At 38.0% G+C, this 22,704-nt stretch overlaps 1 protein-coding gene across 1 annotated transcript in view; it reads right to left on the bottom strand.

Annotated features, from left to right (window-relative positions):
* Positions 1 to 5,731: 5,731 nt before the first annotated feature.
* LOC134264959 (uncharacterized) overlaps positions 5,732 to 22,704 on the bottom strand; it is a 52,889-nt gene continuing 35,916 nt past the window's right edge. Inside the window, exons 63-81 of the mRNA XM_062747198.1 lie at positions 22,465 to 22,704; positions 15,239 to 15,412; positions 14,938 to 15,108; positions 14,040 to 14,763; positions 13,432 to 13,768; positions 12,697 to 13,154; positions 12,087 to 12,567; positions 11,591 to 11,839; positions 11,139 to 11,372; positions 10,808 to 10,984; positions 9,983 to 10,138; positions 9,674 to 9,859; positions 9,439 to 9,525; positions 9,023 to 9,351; positions 8,196 to 8,791; positions 7,703 to 8,094; positions 7,283 to 7,468; positions 6,402 to 6,677; positions 5,732 to 6,167 (exon numbers count right to left, since the gene is read on the bottom strand). Of these exons, the coding sequence (XP_062603182.1) occupies positions 5,970 to 6,167; positions 6,402 to 6,677; positions 7,283 to 7,468; positions 7,703 to 8,094; positions 8,196 to 8,791; positions 9,023 to 9,351; positions 9,439 to 9,525; positions 9,674 to 9,859; positions 9,983 to 10,138; positions 10,808 to 10,984; positions 11,139 to 11,372; positions 11,591 to 11,839; positions 12,087 to 12,567; positions 12,697 to 13,154; positions 13,432 to 13,768; positions 14,040 to 14,763; positions 14,938 to 15,108; positions 15,239 to 15,412; positions 22,465 to 22,704 (5,651 nt within the window). The 3' untranslated portion in view covers positions 5,732 to 5,969. The remainder of the gene's footprint in view (positions 6,168 to 6,401; positions 6,678 to 7,282; positions 7,469 to 7,702; positions 8,095 to 8,195; positions 8,792 to 9,022; positions 9,352 to 9,438; positions 9,526 to 9,673; positions 9,860 to 9,982; positions 10,139 to 10,807; positions 10,985 to 11,138; positions 11,373 to 11,590; positions 11,840 to 12,086; positions 12,568 to 12,696; positions 13,155 to 13,431; positions 13,769 to 14,039; positions 14,764 to 14,937; positions 15,109 to 15,238; positions 15,413 to 22,464) is intronic.

The following is a 22,704-nucleotide window of genomic DNA, read 5'->3' as shown; positions in this document are numbered from 1 at the left end:
TTAGAAATAAAGTTAGAATTCTCGTCTTTGACTGATGAGTAGACATTTTTTGAATGATGCAGATACGCACCAGGAAGTATAATGGAATTTACTCTTTTAACAGTACTCAGAGCTGAGTTCTAATCAACACAACGGTTACTTTTGATGATTTTTTAATATAGAAAAACTGATGGTGTTTATGCTAAACATTCAGAGGAAACTTTGTGTTGAGTGAAGCTCTTTTAATTGCAAGCTAATTAAATCTACTATTAAATAAAGATAAAATTTCACTTATTTAAACCATACTTGGTCAATATTAATTCAAGTATGATTTAAAAAAAAAAAAGATGTTGAAAATGTACTCATTTTCATATTTAGTATTCTTCTTAGGCCGGTTTATTTACAATCATTCATAGGTTTAACTATAATTATTAGATAAACTTTAATAGACCCACCCCCATACTATTTATCTGAAATATCGACAAAAGACTTTAAAATTCAGTTACATTTTGTTGCTTTGATGCACTTGTTGGAGTATGTAAAACAGTGAAAAACAAATGAACTTTTCTTGTTTGATTAATGAATAAAAATTTTGAGACTCAATCAAACAAAGCACCGATTTGCAATGTAGAACAATCAAACGTGCTTTTCAGATACTGCTTTTAACGTAGCAGTACTTGGTTAGTGAGTTAAACTCACACCAAACCAAGTTTTGGTATGCAAGGGGAGTTTCAATAAAGATATCTCTTACTATTTTTTAACAACCAGTTTAGGTATGTGTAAACCTCCAGAAGAAATGAATGCTCGTCTTTGACTGATTAGTAAACTTCTAATTTACATATGAACTACTACTGAAACAGCTTATCTTAATGAGAATTGCACGTTATTGCACTGGTCAAAAATGCAATATCAGTCAAAAAATTAACTTCAATTTTGTTTTACGTGATTTTATGGAAAATCGGGTTAAAACTGGCCATTTTTCTAATTTCAGTTTTATCGTTTGTCTGATGAATAAAGACTTTGAAACTCAATCAAACAATGCGACGATTTACATATTGAAGAACAATCAATCAAACGTGCTTTTTCATTACTGCTTTTAATGTACCAGTACTTGGTCAGTGAGTTAAACTCACACCCTATCCAATCTTTAGACGTATCTTTGTTGTTAGTAAATCTGATTTTAACACTAGCACATTGTGAATATGTATCTCTAAAGTCTTATATAGTTTACAAACTGGCCGCTTGTTAGCATTGACTGAACATTTGCATAATATAAAGCAGAGAACAAAGATCGTTTTATCCACGTTGTTCAAAGGGCCATAATTTGAGTTATCGAACATTGTAACAAAGTTTACATTATGCAAATTTCACAACTTGCAATAAGTCAGTAGGGAAAAATGTATATATAGGTTGTCTTTAGAGGGTGGATGGTGGGGGGAATAGATCTCATACATTGACAAGGTGACTAAATGGGCTTGTTGAAGTAAAATTATCATAGCATGATCCTGCAATCTGCTGCAATAAAATGGAACTTATTGTAATGCATCGCAAATTGATCAATCAAAGTAAACTTAGTCAATTTGTTTCGTAATGAAAGCAAAATATATATGATTGAATTTCAACACTATCTCTATTTCCTGTTCTGAATTTAAAAAAAAAACACTTGATGGGATTGTATTTAATTTAATTGTATTTCATTTGCATTTTCTTTGATATTTGCTCTCTTTGATAGTGATCGACTATCAGTATTTGCGTCGAAAGACTTCGACAAAGTTATGTATTTATGATTTTTCTTCCTAGTGTAAAAGTAAGCCGTCAACTGTGAAAGTAAGCGCTCCTCACAAAAATCCATTATAACCATTAAACCCATTCCAGTTTTTCTTCAGGAGGGATTTTTCTCATATTTATTGCATTTAAAAATCAATTAACATTATCGCATATTCTAGAAGACATGTCACTACATGTTGGTATCAATTTAATTAAAAATATATCGTCGGAGCAAGGTCAGATCAATGTCATTATCTTTTTCATAAAGACCTTGATATCAAAAACAAAAAATCTGCTGCCAATCGTGACTATTTCTTCTTTAAATAGTAAGTCTTTCTCGTTTTGCGCGTCTCCATATGAGTGAAAAATTCTCGAGAGGGACGTTAAACAACATACAATCAATCAATCAATATCTTTTTGCCTAAAGAATCGAATCAGGTAGGCTTTATCACATTAAAATACCAATTTGAGATAATTGCGTGGACCCTGGGGTAACTGGTCAGATTGCCTACGTTATCCTATGTTACAAAGTATAAAAATTACATAGAAACTACTTCCTAGCTTATAGGAATTTGTAATCTGCACTTTTCACTTCAATAGGATCCCGAATTTCTTCTATTAGCGAAAGCCATCATATAAGAAACTGGAAATCATTTTCTTTATTATATGATTCTCTTACCTTGGCTTTTGGCGTTTTCACTAAAACTGATAGGACTCTCAGTCTTAAAGGGCAGCGACATAATAATTCAATGTCAAAGATAAAATATCCCCAGGAAAATAATGTATTGCAGACAGATAGAATGGTGGATAAACCAAAATTAAGACCCCCTCCCGATATTAGGTAGAGGGGAATGAATCTAATCATTCGTGAATAAAATCTTTCCACAGTTCTTTTGACTCTAGTAGTGGGGGTGTATGGATGGGTGAATGAATATGATAAGCCGTTCACTTTCACTTGTCCACAACGCCAATCCATCCACCTTATTGAGAGTCACCATGACAACGGAAGGGAGGACAGAGTGTTCGATTTTCAGTGTACCAGTTATATACAAGTCTCCGAGAACTGTAGCTGGACAGGTACATGAACATACGTCGAGCACGTTATTTTTATGAGCCACTGTGATTTGCTGATGGCCTTTCGGGCATGATTTTAAATATTAAGATATTTGGCATATAATTAGCTTTTTTTTTTGAAGTTCCGTATTTCATTGCTAGAGTATGTGAACGACTTTGACCAACCCGTGGTTTTCCAGTGTCCTCACGGGGGCGTAATAGACGGCGTCACCAGTTACCATAACGACCACTTTTAGGACAGACGTTTCCAGTTCTACTGCTGCCAAAAACCAGGCCCGTTTTAATAGTATTTAGCCATAACTGAATTCACATTTCATTCAAACATTTAATTTTTTGTTTCCTTGATGTCTATTTAAGAAAATCCAATATATATACACCGTTTTATCTAGGAATGTGTCTTTACAATTGTAAGTACAGCGGCTGGGCCAACAGTTACGATGGAAACTTGAAATATACCACACCGACTGGTTACTTAATGCGAGGCTGAACAAGTATCCACGACAACGGAAGACAGTATGTTGATTATTTTTACGATTTTCCAGAAACTAGACAGTTGGGCAATGTTAGAAAATTTTAATTTACAAATCTATTTTTAGGGACAGGATTTTCAACTTTGTTGTCTGTTTAATGCAAGAATGTGAGGATGTGTAAGTTCTTATTTGTATTTAATATTTCAGAAATGTCTCGTTTGAATATTTTCCCTTTAAAATTATTAAAGATTTTTTTTTAAAGAGGAGGTCCGGCAGAACCAGTCATTGGAAAGTGATGTATGAACAACATAGTGATGTACTCCCTTGATTTGTTGTCCTCATCAAACGTTTGAATAAAGTTTATATCTGTCAATAAGTGTTTTGATTTATTGATCAAATAAGTGACTATAAGTACAAGTCTATAAGTACACAGTCACTAGGGGTGCCATATGCAAATGTATATACTGCTATGCCAGGTTTGTTCATAACATAACTGAGTCATGAATAACTTCTCAATATACCGGAGTTATGCAGACATTATGGCAATAATCATCAATCCCCTTTTACAGCTTTGTGTGATACATCAGATAAAAAATATACAGAAAATTTATTCACATAAAATTTATTTTAATTATACAATATACAAAATAACATTTTCTTATAAATGAAAAAAAAACTTTTGGTTCCTTTTAGATTAAAAAAATTTTTTGCTATTCTTCAAATTACAGTACATAAATATTTGTACATACTTGTAGAAATATAAGAAAGGAAATACATATACAATCAGAAAAAATCTAAAAAAAATTTTGTTAACTTTTCACTGTTGTAGAGATTAATCAATGATCATAAAAATTTTTTTAAAAAATAACACAAAAATCAAACTTCTGTAATAAATGGACGGTTGAAGAATGTATAAAATTTCACACTTAAAGCTTCCTACAAGAAATCATTGTATATTGTCTGGACGGATAACTTCACAAGAAACAACACTGTATAGGATAAGATTATAACAATTGTAAAGATCATAATAAATTATGTAAAGAAAAATTGCACAAAACATCAAAAAAGCAGGGAACAAATATACAAGGAATGTTCAAACAAGAGGCCCATGGGCCTTATAGGTCACCTGAGCATTATGCAACAAATTGAATTTGATCCATGTTTTAAGCCAGATGCTATGGCATTCACAATTTTGAAAGAGGCACCATTGATCATCATAACAATACACTTAGCAGTTGCTTAGTTTGTTTACATAATACCCATATTCAGGGTAAGGGGAAAAATGCATTTCAACTAATCAGTAATATTCAGCAATAATCAGTAGTGCCCCTACCATACATGAAAAATATTTGATTAATACCAAGGAGCAGATTTCAAACCATTCATTCATTTTCAGTATATAAGTACAACCCCCCCCCCCCCTCTATAATACCCCTGACCCTGGGGCCTTGAAATTCACAATTGTGGAAGATATGGGCCCTTGTCCATCATAACTATATTGGTAGTTCTTCTGCTGAATACCCTGGAGCAGAGAAGAAAATTTTCAAAGATTTAATGTAAAAATAATCAATAGAGCAACACCAGAACCCCTGACCCTGGGGCCATAAAATTCAAAATTTTTGTAGAGGCACTCTTGCTCATCATAACTATGCACTTAGTAAGTTTATTTAATACCCAGGAGCAGAGAAGAAGATTTTCAAAGAATTCATGTATTTTCACTATATAATCAATAGAGCCCCACCCTAACACCAGAACCCCTGACCCTGGGGCCATAAAATTCACAATTTTGGTAGAGGCACTCTTGCTCATCATAACTATGTACTTAGTTAGTTTATTTAATACCCAGGAGCAGAGAAGAAGATTTTCAAAGAATTCATGTATTTTCACTATATAATCAATAGAGCCCCGCCCTAACACCAGAACCCCTGACCCTAGGGCCATAAAATTCACAATTTTGGTAGAGGCACTCTTGTTTATCTTAATTATGTACTTAGGTGGTTTATTTAATACCCAGGAGCAGAGAAGAAGATTTTCAAAGAAATAATGCATTTTCACTACCTACTTATTTAGCCCCGCCCTAGCACTAGAACCCCTGACCCCAGGGCCATGAATTTCACAATTTTGGTAGAGGACTCATTGCTGTTTACAATCAAAACAGTTTGACTGCTTGATGTCCAGGAGTAAAGAAGAAGATTTTTAAAGATTGCACTAATTTTAGTGGTTTTGGCCCCACCCCACAGGCCCCATTGAAATTCACAATTTTTGTTCCCCTTCACCCATAGATGCTTTATGCCAAATTTGGTTGAAATTGGTTCAGTGGTTGCAGAGAAGAAGCTGAAAATGTTCAAATGTTAACGCACAACGCACAACGCACGACGCACGACGACGGACGAAAACAGATAGCAATAGGTCACCTGAGTTTACTCAGGTGACCTAAAAATTATCACAGACCTGACTAAATAAATTATGATTTTAATAATAACAAAAGCATCTTATTCTGAAATTGTCAAACAATGTCTTAAAAAATAATATAATAAAAAAAAAAACAATGAATATACTTAATTTCTTTATGTAAAGCAGTAAAAATTCGAATGCAATACTTTAAATTTCCAAAGTTTGTAGTTCCTTACACCATATTTTGATATGTAGTCTCTCCTTTTTCATCACTCAGTCACTTGACTATCGCTTTTTTGTTTTGAGTTCTCTTTCCTTTTTCGTGATCTCGGTCTCCGTTGTTGAGATTCTCCTGAGTAGGTCGTTTTTACGAGTCAGCACTGTCTCGAGTTGTTCCCTGGCTGACGTCAATCTAGGATCACTGGGAGAACTTTGCTCCATGTTTCTGATTCCTTCCTCAAGTTCTGATACAGCCTTCAGAGTCTGGAAGAAATTTATAAATTCCAATGTAAGAATAGAAAAGCCACCTTTATCAAATAAAACCATTTTTGAGAAACACTTGGACTTTTAAGTACAGCGCCTCATTATTTATGTTTACGGATGCAAAATCAATGAGAACAATCTTCAAAATTCAATATTTATCAATTAACTATAATAAGTAAACAATCATTTAAAACTCTGTATAACCAGTCTTGGTGCATGGCCCTATTACTGTACCTGTGCGAGATCAGCATTGAGTTGGTCATTCTTGGCCTCCAGATCCATTAGTTGGGTATCCCTGACATCGGGAGGGGACCTCATAGAGGGCACTGCTACTGGTTTACGTGGACTGCGTCTAGGGGTCACTGGAGGACTCTTACCACCCCTCAACTCCGACATTCTGCTGCTGACAAAATCACTGGTGGCAAGGAAACCACCTTTAGAGGCGAGGAATTGTCGTAGTCTTGAATTGCTGGCTAGAGATTCACATCCGTACAGTCTCTGAGACATACTCTATTTATTTTAAAAAAAGAAGAAAAGCATTGAGCTCAGCATTGAAACAAATCATAATTGTTCTTCAAATATTGCACATCAGTAAAGATATACCTCTAACAATTCATTTTATTGATTTAAGGACCCTCTCTACACCAGTACAAAATGTTTTTTTGACATTGAGAAAAATATATTCTATAAAGGTGTTAATATTGAGCTTATTTATATGATTTTCACTATATGGCACATGGCATTTACCCCCAGGAAAAATAATCAAACACAACACAGTATCAGTGAATAGAAATCACTGTTGTTTACTTCCATAGAGAAAATACATGTAAATAACATGTTCAATTAATTTATCTTGGCCTTTTAAGATGTTAAGAATACTTGAACTGATTACAAATTTTGTAATATACTGTGAATTACTAATTTTTAGAATTGAGATCTAAGGGAAGATCACTCTAAATGCAAAAAAATACCATAGAATCAGAACTCTTTAGTGTGCAGTGTAGAGAGGGTTCTTAAGATCATGCATTTATGGACAAAGTTTACCTCTTCACTTCTGTTGTACAAGATCTAAATGACCTTGTATAAACAAAGGTCAATCTTCTCTTCGTTCTTACCTGCTCTGAGAAGTCTATCCTGGTTGGTCCATCCACCCTCAGGTCAACAAGGTCACCCACGATGGCCATCTTGTCTTCCTGTTTCTTCACAGTTCCCAGGGCCTGTTCCAGACTGAGGCGGGTCTGTGGTGTCGGGTTGTTGTGAGCTCGAGAGAAGAACATGTCCTGACACACAACGCGTAGTGCCTGGAATAAAGGGTTTACAAACATAAACATTATTTTACTGGTGACAGAAATCTCAGCCCTCTAATCTACTCAAATGGATATCTGTGAAATCAATATACAACTTTTCTTGATGAAAAGTAAAATCTTTAAAAGATTTGACAGGATTTTTTTAGATTTACATAAAATTTGTTACTGCCAGTAAATATGCATATACACATCTGGTAAAAATTATCATGAGCAATAATAAAATTTTACCTTGTAGAACTCCCTGAGGAACACCGTATCACTATCATCACTTAAGTCCCCTGTTTTAATGTGAGCTAGAGAGTGTAAAATCACAACTACAAATTCACCGATTGAGTCCATTCTCTCCCTCCTAACGAACAGAATCTTCCGAGAATGCTCATAAAACACAGAGTTCCTGAATGCATTACGTTTGTAATTATTAGGAGGTAAGTTTGTGGCCAGTAGCAGACTGACTTCTGGTGTTCCAATTGTCTGGTGTAAGAGTCTGGTAACGAACACACCAAATCGGTAAATGACAAACTGAGCTGGTGATATCTGGTTAATGTCTGCTGGTTTGAGGTCTCCTTTACACACCCACTGAGCATCCTTAACGTCCATGTATGGCCTACTATAATCTCCACCTAAAAACAATAAAGGTAAATGTGTTAAAATTTCAAAAAACATATTACAACTCAAACATTGTACTTTAAAGTTTTCTGAAATTCGTTTGTGTTTTTCTTACCTAGCACCTTGTCACTACCTCCCAGACCTCCCTCTGTCTTATCCAACATGTCCGCCAAGTCATTAATCTGTTTGAATAGAGGCGATGCCATCAGCATGTTGACCCAGTCCTGTTCTGGGTTTCCTGTAGGTGTGAACTGACCCATACCGGACGATGCCTGGTCGCCTGGACCTGACATAATACCACCGGACACTGATGAGGGAGCCCCTGCCTGCAGGAAGTCGTCCTCGTTGTCTGCCCTCGTTAGTCTGCTCATCTCCTCACTGTCCTTCTCCAAGATCATGTCCTTGTCCACCTTGGCTTTACCTGTGTCCAGTCTGCGTTTCTTGCGGGCGTCCAGTTTGGCCTGAAGGGCCTGTCTGCTGCGGCTCTGCTCCTGGTTCATGGCTTCCCGTATTCTCTCCATGTTCTCTTTGTGCTCCCTGAGGAGTTTCTCCTTCTCATCCTGACTGGTGTTAGATTTCTCGATCTCCTCTCTCTCACGACGTTCTCGTTCCTCCATTTGCTGCTGTCGGAGTTTTTCGCGCTCTGCCTCGCGATCTTTTTGTTTCTGTTCCTCCAGTCTTGCTTGCTCCTCTAATTCTTCCTCCAGTTGCCTGTCAAACAGAACAATATACCAATTAAATGGTTAAAATATTCACACTTTTTAGAAAGAAAAGTATCATCATTAAATTTACTAGTAGCATAGGATGTTCAGATAACAGCATCATCCAACAGTTTAATTTTCTACTTTCAATTTACATGCAACTAATCGCTTGCACAAAATTTCTGTATTTTCTTTTCAGTTTTCTTATATTTCAATGAAATAACTTAGGATTATCCCTTACTTGTATTTCTCTAGCATTTTCCTCTTCCTCTCTTCCTCCGCCAATCTCTGTTCCTCTTTCCTCCTCTCCAGTTCCTCCTGTAATTTCCTGTACATGTCCTCCTTATACTTCTTTGCCTCATCAGCTGCCATTTTAGCCTGCTCAGCATACTGTTTGTGAAGCTCCTCTGCAGGAGAGAATGTCTTCATGGCATCAGCAAGTTCATGGAGCTGTTTCTCTTTGAGGTTTAAGCGGTCATGGGTCTGCTTGATTTCCTGTTGAGGACTAACATCTTGTTCAGCTCTTTCTAACAACTGGGCAGTGTGGCTGTCAAACTCACTCAGCTCTTGCTGCAAACAAAAGAAATGTGTTTTTATTTTAAAAAATCTTGTAAATCATGGGAATGAATATCTTTGCTAATGAAATTTTGGCCATACCTGCTGCCTCTGTTTAAGTTGTTCCTTACGACGAGCTAACTCTGCTGGGTCCATGTTACCAGAATCTGCTATCAGATCTCGCATTTCCTGAAAATGTAAAATATCAATCAAAATTTAGGTTGTCATTTATAAATGCATTATTTTACCATTTTTTATTCACTCAGGGAGATATTTTGAAAAAAAGCTGTTCATTAATTAGAAGGCTTAAAAGGTGCCTTGTTATATTCAAACTAACCTGTTCAAATGCAGCCAGTAGTCTTTCTCTTTCCTTCTGCCTGCTCTCCTCAATCTCAGCTCGAGCTCTTCTACGAGCTGCCTCCAGCTCACGAGCAAGCTGGTCCTCCAGATGGATGGCCTCCTTCAGATGTCGCTGTCTCAGCACAGTGTAGATCATGTTCTCTGCCTTGTCTTTATCCTTATTCTAAAATAAAGTAAGATTAGATATGAGGAATTTCAACTCACAGTAATGAATTTAATAGCAGTAAAATCAAAACTGTTTTGAAAACAATAGCCCATTATAAACTTGCTATTAATGAAGTCCTACCTTGACATTGTTTTTAAGGGCTGAATTCTCCACATTCTTGGCGATTTCCTCATTCTGTTTGTCCCTCTGTTGTTGTTGACTGGACAGTTTCTGTGCCATCTCCATCCTGTGTTTATCTTCTAGCTGCTCTTCTCTCCTCTTCTTCTTCTCTTCAATCTGTAATAATCAGATAATGCTCAACTCAAACATTGTACATCATTTAGCTACTAAGTGCTTTTACAGAAGCGATGCTTCAAATAAATACACATGTAGTTCTAGTATAAATTTCAACTTCTTGGAGAAAGCTTAGGCCAAAAAAAAATTAATCAATTGTTTCTCAGGCCAAAAAAATCTAAATTCCATGCGGCAGGCAGGCTTTTTTTTTTCTTTTTTTTTTTTTGAAGCAGGATTTGGTCTACACCTTTTTTTTTTTTAAAGTCATTTGTTCAATAAAAGGATAATATCTACTAATACTTAAGTTTTGTTCTCTGAAATTCGTTATAATTTGTATTCAACTTTAAATAATGTTATTCCAAACTTTTATTTAAAAGTTAACTTATAAAATACTGTAGATTTAGAAGAAGGATATTGTTTTTCTAATAAAAACGTCTATCTTAGCATTTATGAAAAGGGCAATAACTCGATTTTCTTTTTCAACTTGGAAAAATAGAAAATTGGGTTATTTCCCTTTTCAATATGTTAATAAAATTGATCAATGCGGCCGTTTTTTGACTGATGCGGCCGTGCCTGAGAAACTATAGATTAATTTTTTTGGGCCTTAGATCCCCTTAAATTCATTTCATTATCTCCCCCTAAAGAAATTGGGGTGCTTTGTATGACCCTAACCTTCTTTCTGAGAGCCTCTCTCTGACGATCTTTCTCAGAATTGAGGTTCTTCTCTAAAGCCTCCATTTCAGACTTGTGAGCTGCTAGTAGTTTCTGGTATTCAGCATCTGCTGGTGTCAGGTTCTGATGATGTAGCAGCATGTCTCTTTCAAATTTAGACTGATGAGCTTGCAGAGCCTACAGAACAAAGTAAAACATTCATTTATTCTTTACAATACTGTTTTTTTCCTATACAGTCTTACTGAATTGTCTTTTTCCTGTTTTCCTTAAAAAGGGCCAAATTGTATAGGCCTTATTGACATTACAAGATACCAGGGATTTGAGAACGTACCAGTTGTTTCTGCTGCTGGTTGTTGTGGAGGATCTCCTGCTCCTCCTTGCTCCTCTCTTCCTCAGCCTCCTGGTTCAGTCTCCTCAGCTCCTCGTTCTGTTTCTCCTCCAGACGCTCCAGTTCTCCTGTCTGTTGGTCCACCAGCTTCTGTTGCTCTGACATCAGCTTGTCTCCATTCACTTTCTCATTTATCTGCATGATCAGGTCTGCAGCCTCTGAATCACTCTGGGCAGCCTGTAAAAGTTGAAAAATTAAATTAAGCCAACATAAATTTTTTGGTGACACATTGTAAAAGTGGAACTGAGACAGAAAACAAATTCATCTAGATCTGTCAGAGACAAGTAAAGAAACAAATAAAAGCTCTGCCTACTTCTGTTACTTGCTTGACAGAACCCAAGCCTGCAAACTTCCAATGATAGTCATACAGATATTAAGTTCCATTGTTGACTTACATGTTTCTTGGTGATCCTGTCCAGTTCCTTGTTGACCGCCCTCTCTTTGTCCAGCTCCTCCTTCATTCGTTTCCTAGCCGCCAGTTTGGCTTTGATCTTGTCTGCCTGTTCATTCCTGCTGTCGTCCATTCTGTTGTTTAATTGTCTGAGCTGGTCTTGGTACTGCTGTAGAATGCGGTCTCTCTCTGACTCTGTCTGGTTCTGAAGCATTTCTCTCAAAGCCTCCTCTCCAGCTTGCCTCTGCTGATCCTGGAGTAGATCGACCAAAACAATGGTTAACTCTTAATATCAACTTTACTCAAATATTGGTGAACTTGACAATGCCAGTTATGACATATTTATTGTAAAGAGAATTCTTTACATGTAATTTTGCCTCAAGATTAAAAAACACACATATCATGGAATAATTTTAATCATTGTAAAAAGTGTCAAAATTTTAGTATTATGCAATTAAGTTATTTTGCAAAACATTCAAATATTTGAAAGTGTAACTCACCCTCTCCATGATTTTGATGGTACTGAGAATGGCCTCTTCCTCCATGTCTCTGTCAGCAGCTCCTTGGATCTCCCTCACCTTGAGGAGGTTCTTCCTCTCCTCCTCATCCAGACTCTGCAACTCTTCCTCTGTCAGTTCTGCTCCTCCCTTCCTGTCCTTCCTCTTCCTCAGCTTCTCCTTCATTGCCTCTATCTGCTGCTGGAGCTCCTTACGTCTGCTCTTGGCTTCATTTATCAGAGCCTCCTTCTGACTCTTGCTGATATCCAAGGCTCGAATCTGCCGTTCAAACTCTTCATCGATTTCAGGGCTTCTGACTTGATCTTTAGCATCACCACTGTTCTTCCTGATGTCTGCCATCATCTTTTCTTGTTGTTGCTGAAGTTTCAGTAACTGGTTCATCAGCTCTTCATAAGATGGCATTTCTATGTTGGGAACTGAATCCTCAGGGATACCATTGTCTTTGGCCTCTGATAGATGTTTCCTGGAAAAAAAAAATCAACCCGTCATTTAATCATCATTAGCTTATCTAATAAAGAACTTTGATGTTTGATGTCAAATAATCATAAAAATATTTTGCTTTTTTAAAACATGTAAATTAATTTTTTCTTACTTGGCAAGTTCTTTCTTTTTGTGTCTCCTGGCATCCAAGAGCCTCTTTCTGAGTTTGTCCAACTGTTTCCTCTTCCTCTTCTCAAAGGCTTCATTGAGTTTCTGCATGTTGCTGGCATACTCCATCATGATCATCTCTTTCTCCTGCTCCTGCTTGGCCTTGGCTAACTTCTTCTCCAACTCGTGCTGAGCGTCTGCCATTGCCTTCTTCTTCTCTAGCTCGCAGTCATCCACATTCTTGTTCATGTCCTCAATCTCTTCCTTCTTCAGATCGTTTTCCAGCTTGGCTGCCTCATAAGCTTGCTTCTCAAACAGAGCTCTAGAAAGTTCTTGTGATCCTGCACCACCTTGTCCTTTGTTTCCTTTACCCTGGGTACCATCAAATATGGATGTTTCATCCTTGGTACCAGTTGTTTTGGATGTTGATTTGACTCCAGACTTGTTGAGTTTGCTTCTTTCCTGTAAAAGACAAAATTTTGGTTAAAAGTAGCAAGAATTTATAATTTGACCAGATTTGGTAGAAGATTCTACAATATTACACCCAGAAAGATTTTAGAAAATAACAAGAACATTAACATCTACATGTGTACTACACTAAATGCTGATTTTAACTGATGTTGATATAAATCATTAATGTTACCGTAATTAGTGATCCCAATCTGTCATACCACTTATTTAGTTATACATCTATTTGCATATTTTACTGACTTGCTAAGTTGTACAACTAGCTGCATACCTTCTGATCCCTGCGTCTCCTTTGGCTATCTGTACTTCCTCTGCGCTGGATGTCCCCAGCGCCACCACTGCCTCCAATGTTGATATTGGTCACATGCTGACCGGCACCGCCTGCAGTGCCTTGATTGATCAAGTTTAGAAGTTCTGAAGACAATGTAAATGGACCACCAGACTCTAACATGGCTATCAGCTGCTTCAATAGAGGGATCAGCTCAGATTCTTTTTCCCCAGAGGAATCAACATCACCATAAACTCCTGACAGCTGACAGTCATAGTCTCCTGCCAGGAGGCCGGCTCTTGTCAAGACAGTCTTAGCTTCTGTGGCACACAACTCTGATCTGTATTCAAAGAATAATTTTAAGTGAAGTGCAAAATTCAAGTAAGAGCATTATTTCCCTCCAAAAACAGATATTATTTTTAACTTTTGAATTTCAAAAAAACAAAAGAAAACTTATTTCATTGCATATTTCATTAGAGAAACTTAAATTCATTACAGATTTCAATAGAGAATGTATACCAAGAATATAATTTTTCTTTATTTAATAATGGATATCATAATTTAAAAAGTAATTCTTAAACATAAATTTTTAGGATGTTCTATGTTGTTACCTTTCTCTGGCATATTCCAGTGTAGAATGAGCTTCATCCACATTCTCTATCCTAGTCATCAGAGAGTCTCGTAACTCAGCCTGTAGTCTCATCTTGGCCTGCTTGTACCTCTGTAGAGTAGTGTTCTCAGCGTCAGGGTTCATGGCCCCCTCCAGGTCACCAATCTTGTCTTTGTACTGTTTCTCTTCATGCTGGAGTTTACTGAAGAATCGTCGAAGCGTGTCGGCCAATTTGACATTGGAAGCCACATGCCCTTCCTCTCCCTCGTGTTCTCTGGCATCACTTTGGGTCAGCACCGCAATGACCTCTGGAGGTATCACTGTGGCGTACTCCTGCTCTGCACCACCTCTTCTCTGAACCTCTCGTTTCTCAGCCTCCGAAAGTTGGTGAACATCTGCATCAATCTCCTCCAAGAATCTCTGTAAGTCTCTTGAAGTCACAGAATCCATGTCGAAAAGGAGCTGCTGAGTGAACTGGTGCTCTTTGAGGGCTAGTTCTCTCTCCTTCTGTCTCTGTCTTCTCCAGAACCCTCGCCTGGCGACCAGCTCTTCCTCCAGCATGGCGAGGGCCCCTGGTGGTGGCTTCTTCTTCCTGGGACCACCTGAGGACATGGTCACTGGCACCGCTAGATCTGTCTCTGGGTTAGTGCGGATGCCTATCACTGGACTGATTTCTCCTGTTACAGGATCCAAAGCCCTTCTTCCAATACTGATAGGCACCAGACCTTTAATGAATAAATGCATGCAAATAAATGTAAATTCAGAAATTTTTCTCTGTAACCTTTCATATTCAGAATTAGTCAAATGTAGTATCTTGTTTATTCATTTACTTATTTAGTATCCAAAGACGAACACTTTTTATCAACAAGAAAAACATTTGCCACTGTAGCAAGTCTTACCTGCCCCCTCTGGGTCCTCCATGGTACCTCCCAATGGTCTAATGTTACCAGTTTTCTTGTCTTCGTCTGCTCCTAGAATTGGCACTTGTTGATCTGTTCCTGAGGGGTCCAGCATAGAGGTACCAACCAAGATGGGCAGTAACTGACCAGTCTTAGAGAACTCATACATTCCTAGAACAAATATTCTTTCATTACTTTCAGACTATATTATTTGTGCAATATATCATTGTTTCCTATTTTAATTTTTTCAATCTTTAAGAAATATTTTTCACATCTTCACTTTTAAAATCAAAGATTATACCTGGACATCCCCCTGTGGCTGCGAGTATTGAGGAGCGATCTAGTCGGCGCTCCACATCATGCTGAGTTCTAAGTAAATAGGCCTTCATCCTGGACCGAGCTTTCTCTAGTTCCTTTGTGGCTGCTTCCAGGTTGCTGAGCTCATGTCGTACATTAACATTTGTTCCTGTTGAATCTGTCAAAAAAAGTTGTACAATGCTATCTGTGAATTTAAGATCACTTTTCTTCCTTGAGAAAAGATATTCAGGTTGCTGACATATCAATATATTGTGATAGTCTCACATATTCTCATTTTCAGATACAGTGGGTTCCGTTTAAACGGATAGTCAGGTTGTCAGAATAATTTTATCCGTATAGCCGAATATTGGAATAGTCGATTGCAATATTTTCCGTACAAACGACAGATCTACAGTACATAAGTAACAATTTCAACATGGTTGTATTACGTACCTGTACTTTCATTTTCGTTTGATGAATGTACCAAGTCAGAAAATGAATTATTTCACTTAATCTAATATGATTTTGTATGAATTGAAGTATAAAACTTATTTCCATCTTTATATATTTATTTAGGACCAGGCACCTGTTTACATTCATCCCATGGTTACAGGATACTAATTTTACCCCTATTTCATTGACCACGCAAAGAGTTCCAGATTAAAAATAGAGGTTTTTTCTTAAAAAATCTTGGAGGTGTATATGGGGTGGAATGGGGTTATTTTAGGGCAAAGATGGAAATGAGAGGGTCTGAAAAAAATTATAAAATTAAGAATAATGGGAATTTTGCTATTTAGTGCGTAGTAGAAAGGGTGTAAAGAGGCCATTGTTTACCTGTTTCTCAAAGGGAAATGGAAATATGCAGGGTAGGGGTTAATTGCAGTGCCATAGCAAGGCTTGTAGACTACAGAATTTTCTGAGATTTTAGAATATTTTTTGCCTTGGATTGATCTAGCTCTGTGCCAAATTTCAGGTGAGTTGAGGCGGTGAATTTTTTTTAATGATTTTTTATGTTATAAAGGAATGTATAGCAAAATAATTGGTAGTCCGTGTCCTATCAGGTCAAAGTTCAAAACTTACGTTAATCAACTTTACGGCCTTTTTTGTATACTATGGGACTAATATTGATTAATTATGATAATATTTTAAACAAAATTCTGATTTTGAAAAATATTTGGGAAAAAATCATGAAAAAAAGGGGGGGGGGTGGTTTCCTTTACATTTACTGTTTGACCTAATTTATGCAAATGAGATGCGGCGTGATATGATTGACGTAAGTTTTGGTCTCGGTCTGGGAGTTTTCCGACTTTCGTCTGCTAACTTTCACTTTATTTCTCGAAGATTAACCATGAATGCATTTTTTACTAAGTATGTTGCCAAGGTAAACTCGGGCTCTGCCCCTGGATTGAATGGTCAGTGTCGCATCTGGACGGGGGCTAGAAGCAGCAACAACAAGTATGGTGTTGTATGCTACAAGCATCCGATAAAGAACAGGTGGCAGACGATGCATGTGCATAGACTCAGTGTCATGCTACATCATCGTTACCATGAGTTGGATGCATCAATTGTTGCATCTCACTTATGCCACAACACGCTGTGTGTTGTTCCAGAACATATTGTTTTGGAGCCGCAGGGCATCAATAACCAGCGGCAGACCTGCAAATCCGGGGGCACCTGTCTGGGGCACCCCCCACCACACCCACCCTGTCGGTTGGACTTAAACATGAATGACAATTAACAATCGAGGTAAGTTTATCACATTTATTATTATGTTACACCGCTGAAGATGGGAGAGACATGCATTACTCCTCACAAAGTTAATTAGTAAGTATGTACGTTTAATTAAGATTATAAATATTGTCAATGTTACGTAATGGTTAATTAAAGTCTATAGCGAGTCACTCTCTTCCATGACGTGGTCTTAGATGGTATCGCAATCCTCCGTTCTTGTGATATGGGTGGTCACGTACGGCAGGTGAGTTATAGTCGAGTTGACCTTTGCGGTAGTCCGAAGTTCCTCTTTGTTCTTCACGGTACTGGTGATGCTCTGCCATTTTCCTGGCTAGTAGTCTGTTCCTTCTACTCTTTACTCTCTCCTTTCTGTGATAGGCTTGATTGTAGAGGAACTTTTGGTCAAGTCTGTATAGTTGTCGCTTTCCATGTGCAGAGTACTGTATTCCAGCGGATTCGCACTTCAGTCTTGTTGATGTTCCAGGTAAGTTGTTCCGTCGATGTATCATTGAGTGAAGACGACCCTCCATTGTTCGGGAAAACTTAATGTTTTTGGGCATGTTGCAACTGGCACTACGGTGGTAAGACTCGTTGGCATTTGTATCTGTTAGCAGCTTCATGGCATTGATGGCCTCCACACTTAGTTTCATTTTAAGAATTTCTGTTACAATCTTAATGTCATTTTCACTCATTTGCAGGGCGGTGATTCTGTATATGGCCAAATTACGGCTGAAGTTCCACCAGCTGGAATTGCTCCCACCATCACAGACAAGAGAATATGTTGCGCACTTGGAGCAGTCACCAGTATAGCACAGAACAGTGGCCTCAAGGACTTTAGGTAAGAATTCACTTATCTTCTGTAGGTCTCGGTTAAATCTGGTAAACAGTTCTTTAACTATCAAAGCACATCTTGACTTTAGATCATTGCTGAATACTCTCTGTAGCTCTTTCTTCTTTTCTTTGGTCTTTGTATGGAACATTGCATCACTGTAAACTGCTCGGTTGCTGGCACGGAACTGTGACTGCCCAAGATGGACGGGGTCAGCAAGGCGCTCTACTTTCCATAGGGGATGTAGAGCTCGCATGGCTTCGTCCACTCCTTTGGCACCTTGGGCGTCGCCGTCTGTGGTAACATACCGGACTAATACATCTTGTAGTGCGAGCTGTGTGCCGATGTCCTTCCCCATCTCGTACTCTGAAAATGGTGCTGCCCGTGGTAGATTGGACGTACACTCTGGATGACCACCAGGACAATCCACTTCCATTCCTTTGCCCCTTAGCCATGCACCTGTCCAGCAGAGTTTGTTTTGCATAGCACAGGCAAGTATGTATTTTCTATCAGTGTTGGTTTCAACGGCCAGGGAAAAGGCTTGACTGGCATTCTGTCCAGGAGTCTTACGGCTGAACATGATGTTACTGTTGTAACGGGCATCTGTTGAGATGTTTATGACATTCTCTGGATGGCCTCGGGTCCTGTTGATCTGTTTTACTTTCTGTATCTTCTGATGCATATCTTCTTTGTTTAGCTTTGTAATATTTTTACTTATTTTGAACAGGAGCTTCTGGAGAGAGGCCTTAGTGGGAGGTGGGATGTCCATGCAGCTAAGGAATTCTATAACTTTCTCAGCTCCTAGTGAAGTGTCCTGAAGGGCATATGCCAGGGCCATGTTTGATGCTGATGCTTTGCGTCCAGGACCTTCTTGATGAATTTCTTGGTACAGGGCAAACTCGGGTGAGTTGAACTGGCAATTAACACAAGTCAGTGAGTATTTCCAGGAAATTCCTACTTTTTTTGAGTAGTGCACAGTAATGTTCGGTGCGGTACAAGTGGTAGACTGATGAAGTTGTATGGTTTGGTTAATCATCTCCATCATCTTCTCTTCGTCCACTATACGTCGACCGCCTAAGTATTCGCTACTCTTTGGTATTTGTTTTTTGCAGTTTGATGGACTTGGCCGCAGAATGCAGGTTGATCCACTCTCACCGTCGCAGTCTGGAGTTTGGTATGAATGGCTGTCGAGACTTGATTTGGTGACCAGGGCATGATCTGTTGAATTCAGCCTGACAAATGATCTGAGACCAGAATTTGACTGTTTTTCCGTCTTGAAGCCGTGGCTATTTCCTTGATGAAATCCTCCTTGCCTTGGGAGCTTCCTCTTGCAGAGTTGCTTCCCTTTGTTCCAGGGGACCATATTTTTCTTAAACATGATGGTGAGTAGAATACTACTTATTCTTGCAGATTCAGGCAATGATGCCTTGGTTTCTCTTATTTCAGCCATATTTATAGTGCTTAATGTTTGATTATTCTTAGGATGGCATCTTGTATATATCCATGACATTTTTAATGTGACCAGGGATAATCCAGCATGACTGTAAGTGCCACTTCCTGATATTGGCTGCTGTGGTCATGTTTGCTTATCTGCTCACAACAAAGGGATTAATCTCTTTGTATTATCTTTAACTGTTGTTTTTTATAGCCAATATAATGTAGAATTTTTTAATAATTTTTATTTTGTAAATTTCTATTGATTAATATTTTATATAGGGCAGTTTTTAAGAAATTTCACCATATTTGGGGGTATTTTTTCAAAAAAATCTTAAGAATATTTATCTGCATAATTGATCAAAGTTGTTATCAGAATTAAGTAGAGGGGATATTAATATTATAGAAAAAAATAATTGGTAAGAAATTTATTGTAACATATGTGATATGTGAGTATTTCAAATTTGTGCATTGTGTGTCTGATGCTCATTTCATCCTCTGATTTCAGGAGATCCAGTCATCACTTAAAAGGGCCATAACTCTGCTGTTCAGATGACAAATCCAATGAGACTTCAGAGGGGTCTGTAGTATGGCTTTAGAAGATTCTGTGCCAATTTTCATCAAAATCAAAGAAGGTTAGTGTCTTTATTAGGTTACAGGATACTAATTTTACCCCTATTTCATTGACCACGCAAAGAGTTCCAGATTAAAAATAGAGGTTTTTTCTTAAAAAATCTTGGAGGTGTATATGGGGTGGAATGGGGTTATTTTAGGGCAAAGATGGAAATGAGAGGGTCTGAAAAAAATTATAAAATTAAGAATAATGGGAATTTTGCTATTTAGTGCGTAGTAGAAAGGGTGTAAAGAGGCCATTGTTTACCTGTTTCTCAAAGGGAAATGGAAATATGCAGGGTAGGGGTTAATTGCAGTGCCATAGCAAGGCTTGTAGACTACAGAATTTTCTGAGATTTTAGAATATTTTTTGCCTTGGATTGATCTAGCTCTGTGCCAAATTTCAGGTGAGTTGAGGCGGTGAATTTTTTTTAATGATTTTTTATGTTATAAAGGAATGTATAGCAAAATAATTGGTAGTCTGTGTCCTATCAGGTTACAGACTACTAATTTTACCCCTATTTCATTGACCACTCAAGTAGTTCCAGTTTAAAAATAGAGGTTTTTTCTTAAAAATTCTTCGGGGTGTTTATGGAGTGGAATGGGGTTATTTTAGGGCAAAGATGGAAATGAGAGGGTCTGAAAAAAATTATAAAATTAAGAATAATGGGAATTTTGCTATTTAGTGCGTAGTAGAAAGGGTGTAAAGAGGCCATTGTTTACCTGTTTCTCAAAGGGAAATGGAAATATGCAGGGTAGGGGTTAATTGCAGTGCCATAGCAAGGCTTGTAGACTACAGAATTTTCTGAGATTTTAGAATATTTTTTGCCTTGGATTGATCTAGCTCTGTGCCAAATTTCAGGTGAGTTGAGGCGGTGAATTTTTTTTAATGATTTTTTATGTTATAAAGGAATGTATAGCAAAATAATTGGTAGTCCGTGTCCCCATTCGTTGATGGCATCCATTTTGGAAAACGGAAGTTGATTGAATACATAACTATATTACGTAAACCATTTTTTTCCGGATTGCTGATCAATAAATAAAAAAAAAAAACGTTTATTGTTTCATCTTTATTTGTACGTTATATCATTTTCAAGCACATAATAGAGCACATAATAGAGCATAAACATATTGACAAGCACATCAGATTTCAAAGCACTACAACTAAGAACAACATGTCGTACCATGTCTCTGTTGAAATCCGACAGCCACTGCTTGAACAAGTCACCAGTCATCCAGGCATTTCCGGAACTCTTGTAGATCACCGGTAGACTTTTCTTCCCGCGGAAACACCTTGGGTCTTTGCTTTTGCCGATCACCAGCAGTCGACGCTTGTCTGTTCCGGTCATGTTCACTGTCACTAGCGCTGTCACTCTGTCCTTTGCCTTTTTGGAGCCAGCCAATTTATCTGTCTTGAAAGTCAACGTTCCATCAGGAAGTGCTCTGTAATAAATCCCCGTTTCATCGGCGTTGTAGATGTTCTGTGCCTCGTAATCTTTCATCAGCTGTGGTAGGACATCTGTTATCCAGCGATCGGCTGCGTCTGTGTTGGCGTCCTTCTTTTCTCCGTGTATCTTCTTGTAGCTGATGTTATTTCGTTGCTTCCATCGGGACAGCCAGCCAGTCGTTGCGGTGAAATCGACGTTCATTCTCGCTGCCAGGTCTTCTGCCTTTTCTGTTAGGACTGCGCTGGTGACGGGGAGATCTTTGGTGCGGGCCTTTGTGAACCATTCTGTAAGGGCCCCCTCAACTGTCGGTGCCTTCCCAGACCTTTGTCTTTTTCTTTCTGGATTAGCGCTAGTTTCGTAATCTTTTCGTATCGTTTCTTTATTTTTTGAAATAGCGCTAATCTGAGGTTGTGAACAACCTAACTTCTTGGCAATTTCTGTTTGGGGGACTTTCTGCTCAAGAAGTTTAACCGCTTCATACTTGTCTGCCAGGGAGAGATCTGTTCTTTTCCTCTTCAGAGCCATGGTGAGAATGATGAATTTAATTTTCAGACGTATATTTATACGGGGTGCTTGTGATTTTAATTCTTAAAATTGCACTTAAAAGTGAACACATATTCAAATAAATGACCAAGCGCTACCATTTAATAGACGGTCTAATTCTGATAATTTTAATTTAATGTCCAAGCGAAGTGTCATTCGCAAACTGAACAGTTCAATAATTAAAATTTCATGCCGAACAAAATTGCACACAAGCCAATTATCAATGATCAGAATTAACACCAAAGCCGGTCATCACTATTGTTATCAAAACATATCGATCTACTGTGCCCACTGTTAACACAGGTAAGGTGCTGGCATGCGTTCAGCCGTGACTAATCCCCTCATTGTCGTAATTTGAGTGAAAGTGTCAAACTTGTGTAAACAAAGGATTTACATACGGAAGGTAGAGGTGTGAACAAGACAATTATTATGAAAATCACTATGATAGGCGAAATTTTTGTATCAGATAAAACGAAAATCCGATATTTTCCTATCAGAATATCAGGTGAAATTATTAATAAATATATAAGAAATGGTTTTGTGCTCTGATATTGTATCAGATTAGCCGAAATATTCGTTTAACCGCTATCAGATTAAATGGAATCCACTGTACTGTGAGCATATCAGTCTTACCAACAAGAGCATCCTTGAGTTCTCTCAGAGTATCTATGACTCGAGCCTCACAAGCCAGCACACTTGAGTCCAGCAGAGCCTGGAAACCTCCACCAGAGGGCAGCACGTTGGCATCCAGTAAATATCCACTCTGAACTCTCACCAGTTTACCACTCAGAGGTTCCACAAACGTGTCCCCAGGAATGATGGGAAGGTTGTGTCGACTACCAGGTTTTGTTCCTCCCACAGGGACAATGTCAC

The sequence above is a fragment of the Saccostrea cucullata genome, unplaced genomic scaffold (genome assembly GCF_032062105.1).
Source record: "Saccostrea cucullata isolate Sc308-1 unplaced genomic scaffold, CSIRO_AGI_Scuc_v1 ctg328, whole genome shotgun sequence".
In the NCBI taxonomy this organism is placed as follows: Eukaryota; Metazoa; Mollusca; class Bivalvia; order Ostreida; family Ostreidae; genus Saccostrea; species Saccostrea cuccullata.
Note: the sequence above shows the minus strand (reverse complement) of the source record. Positions and strands in the feature narration are given on the sequence as shown.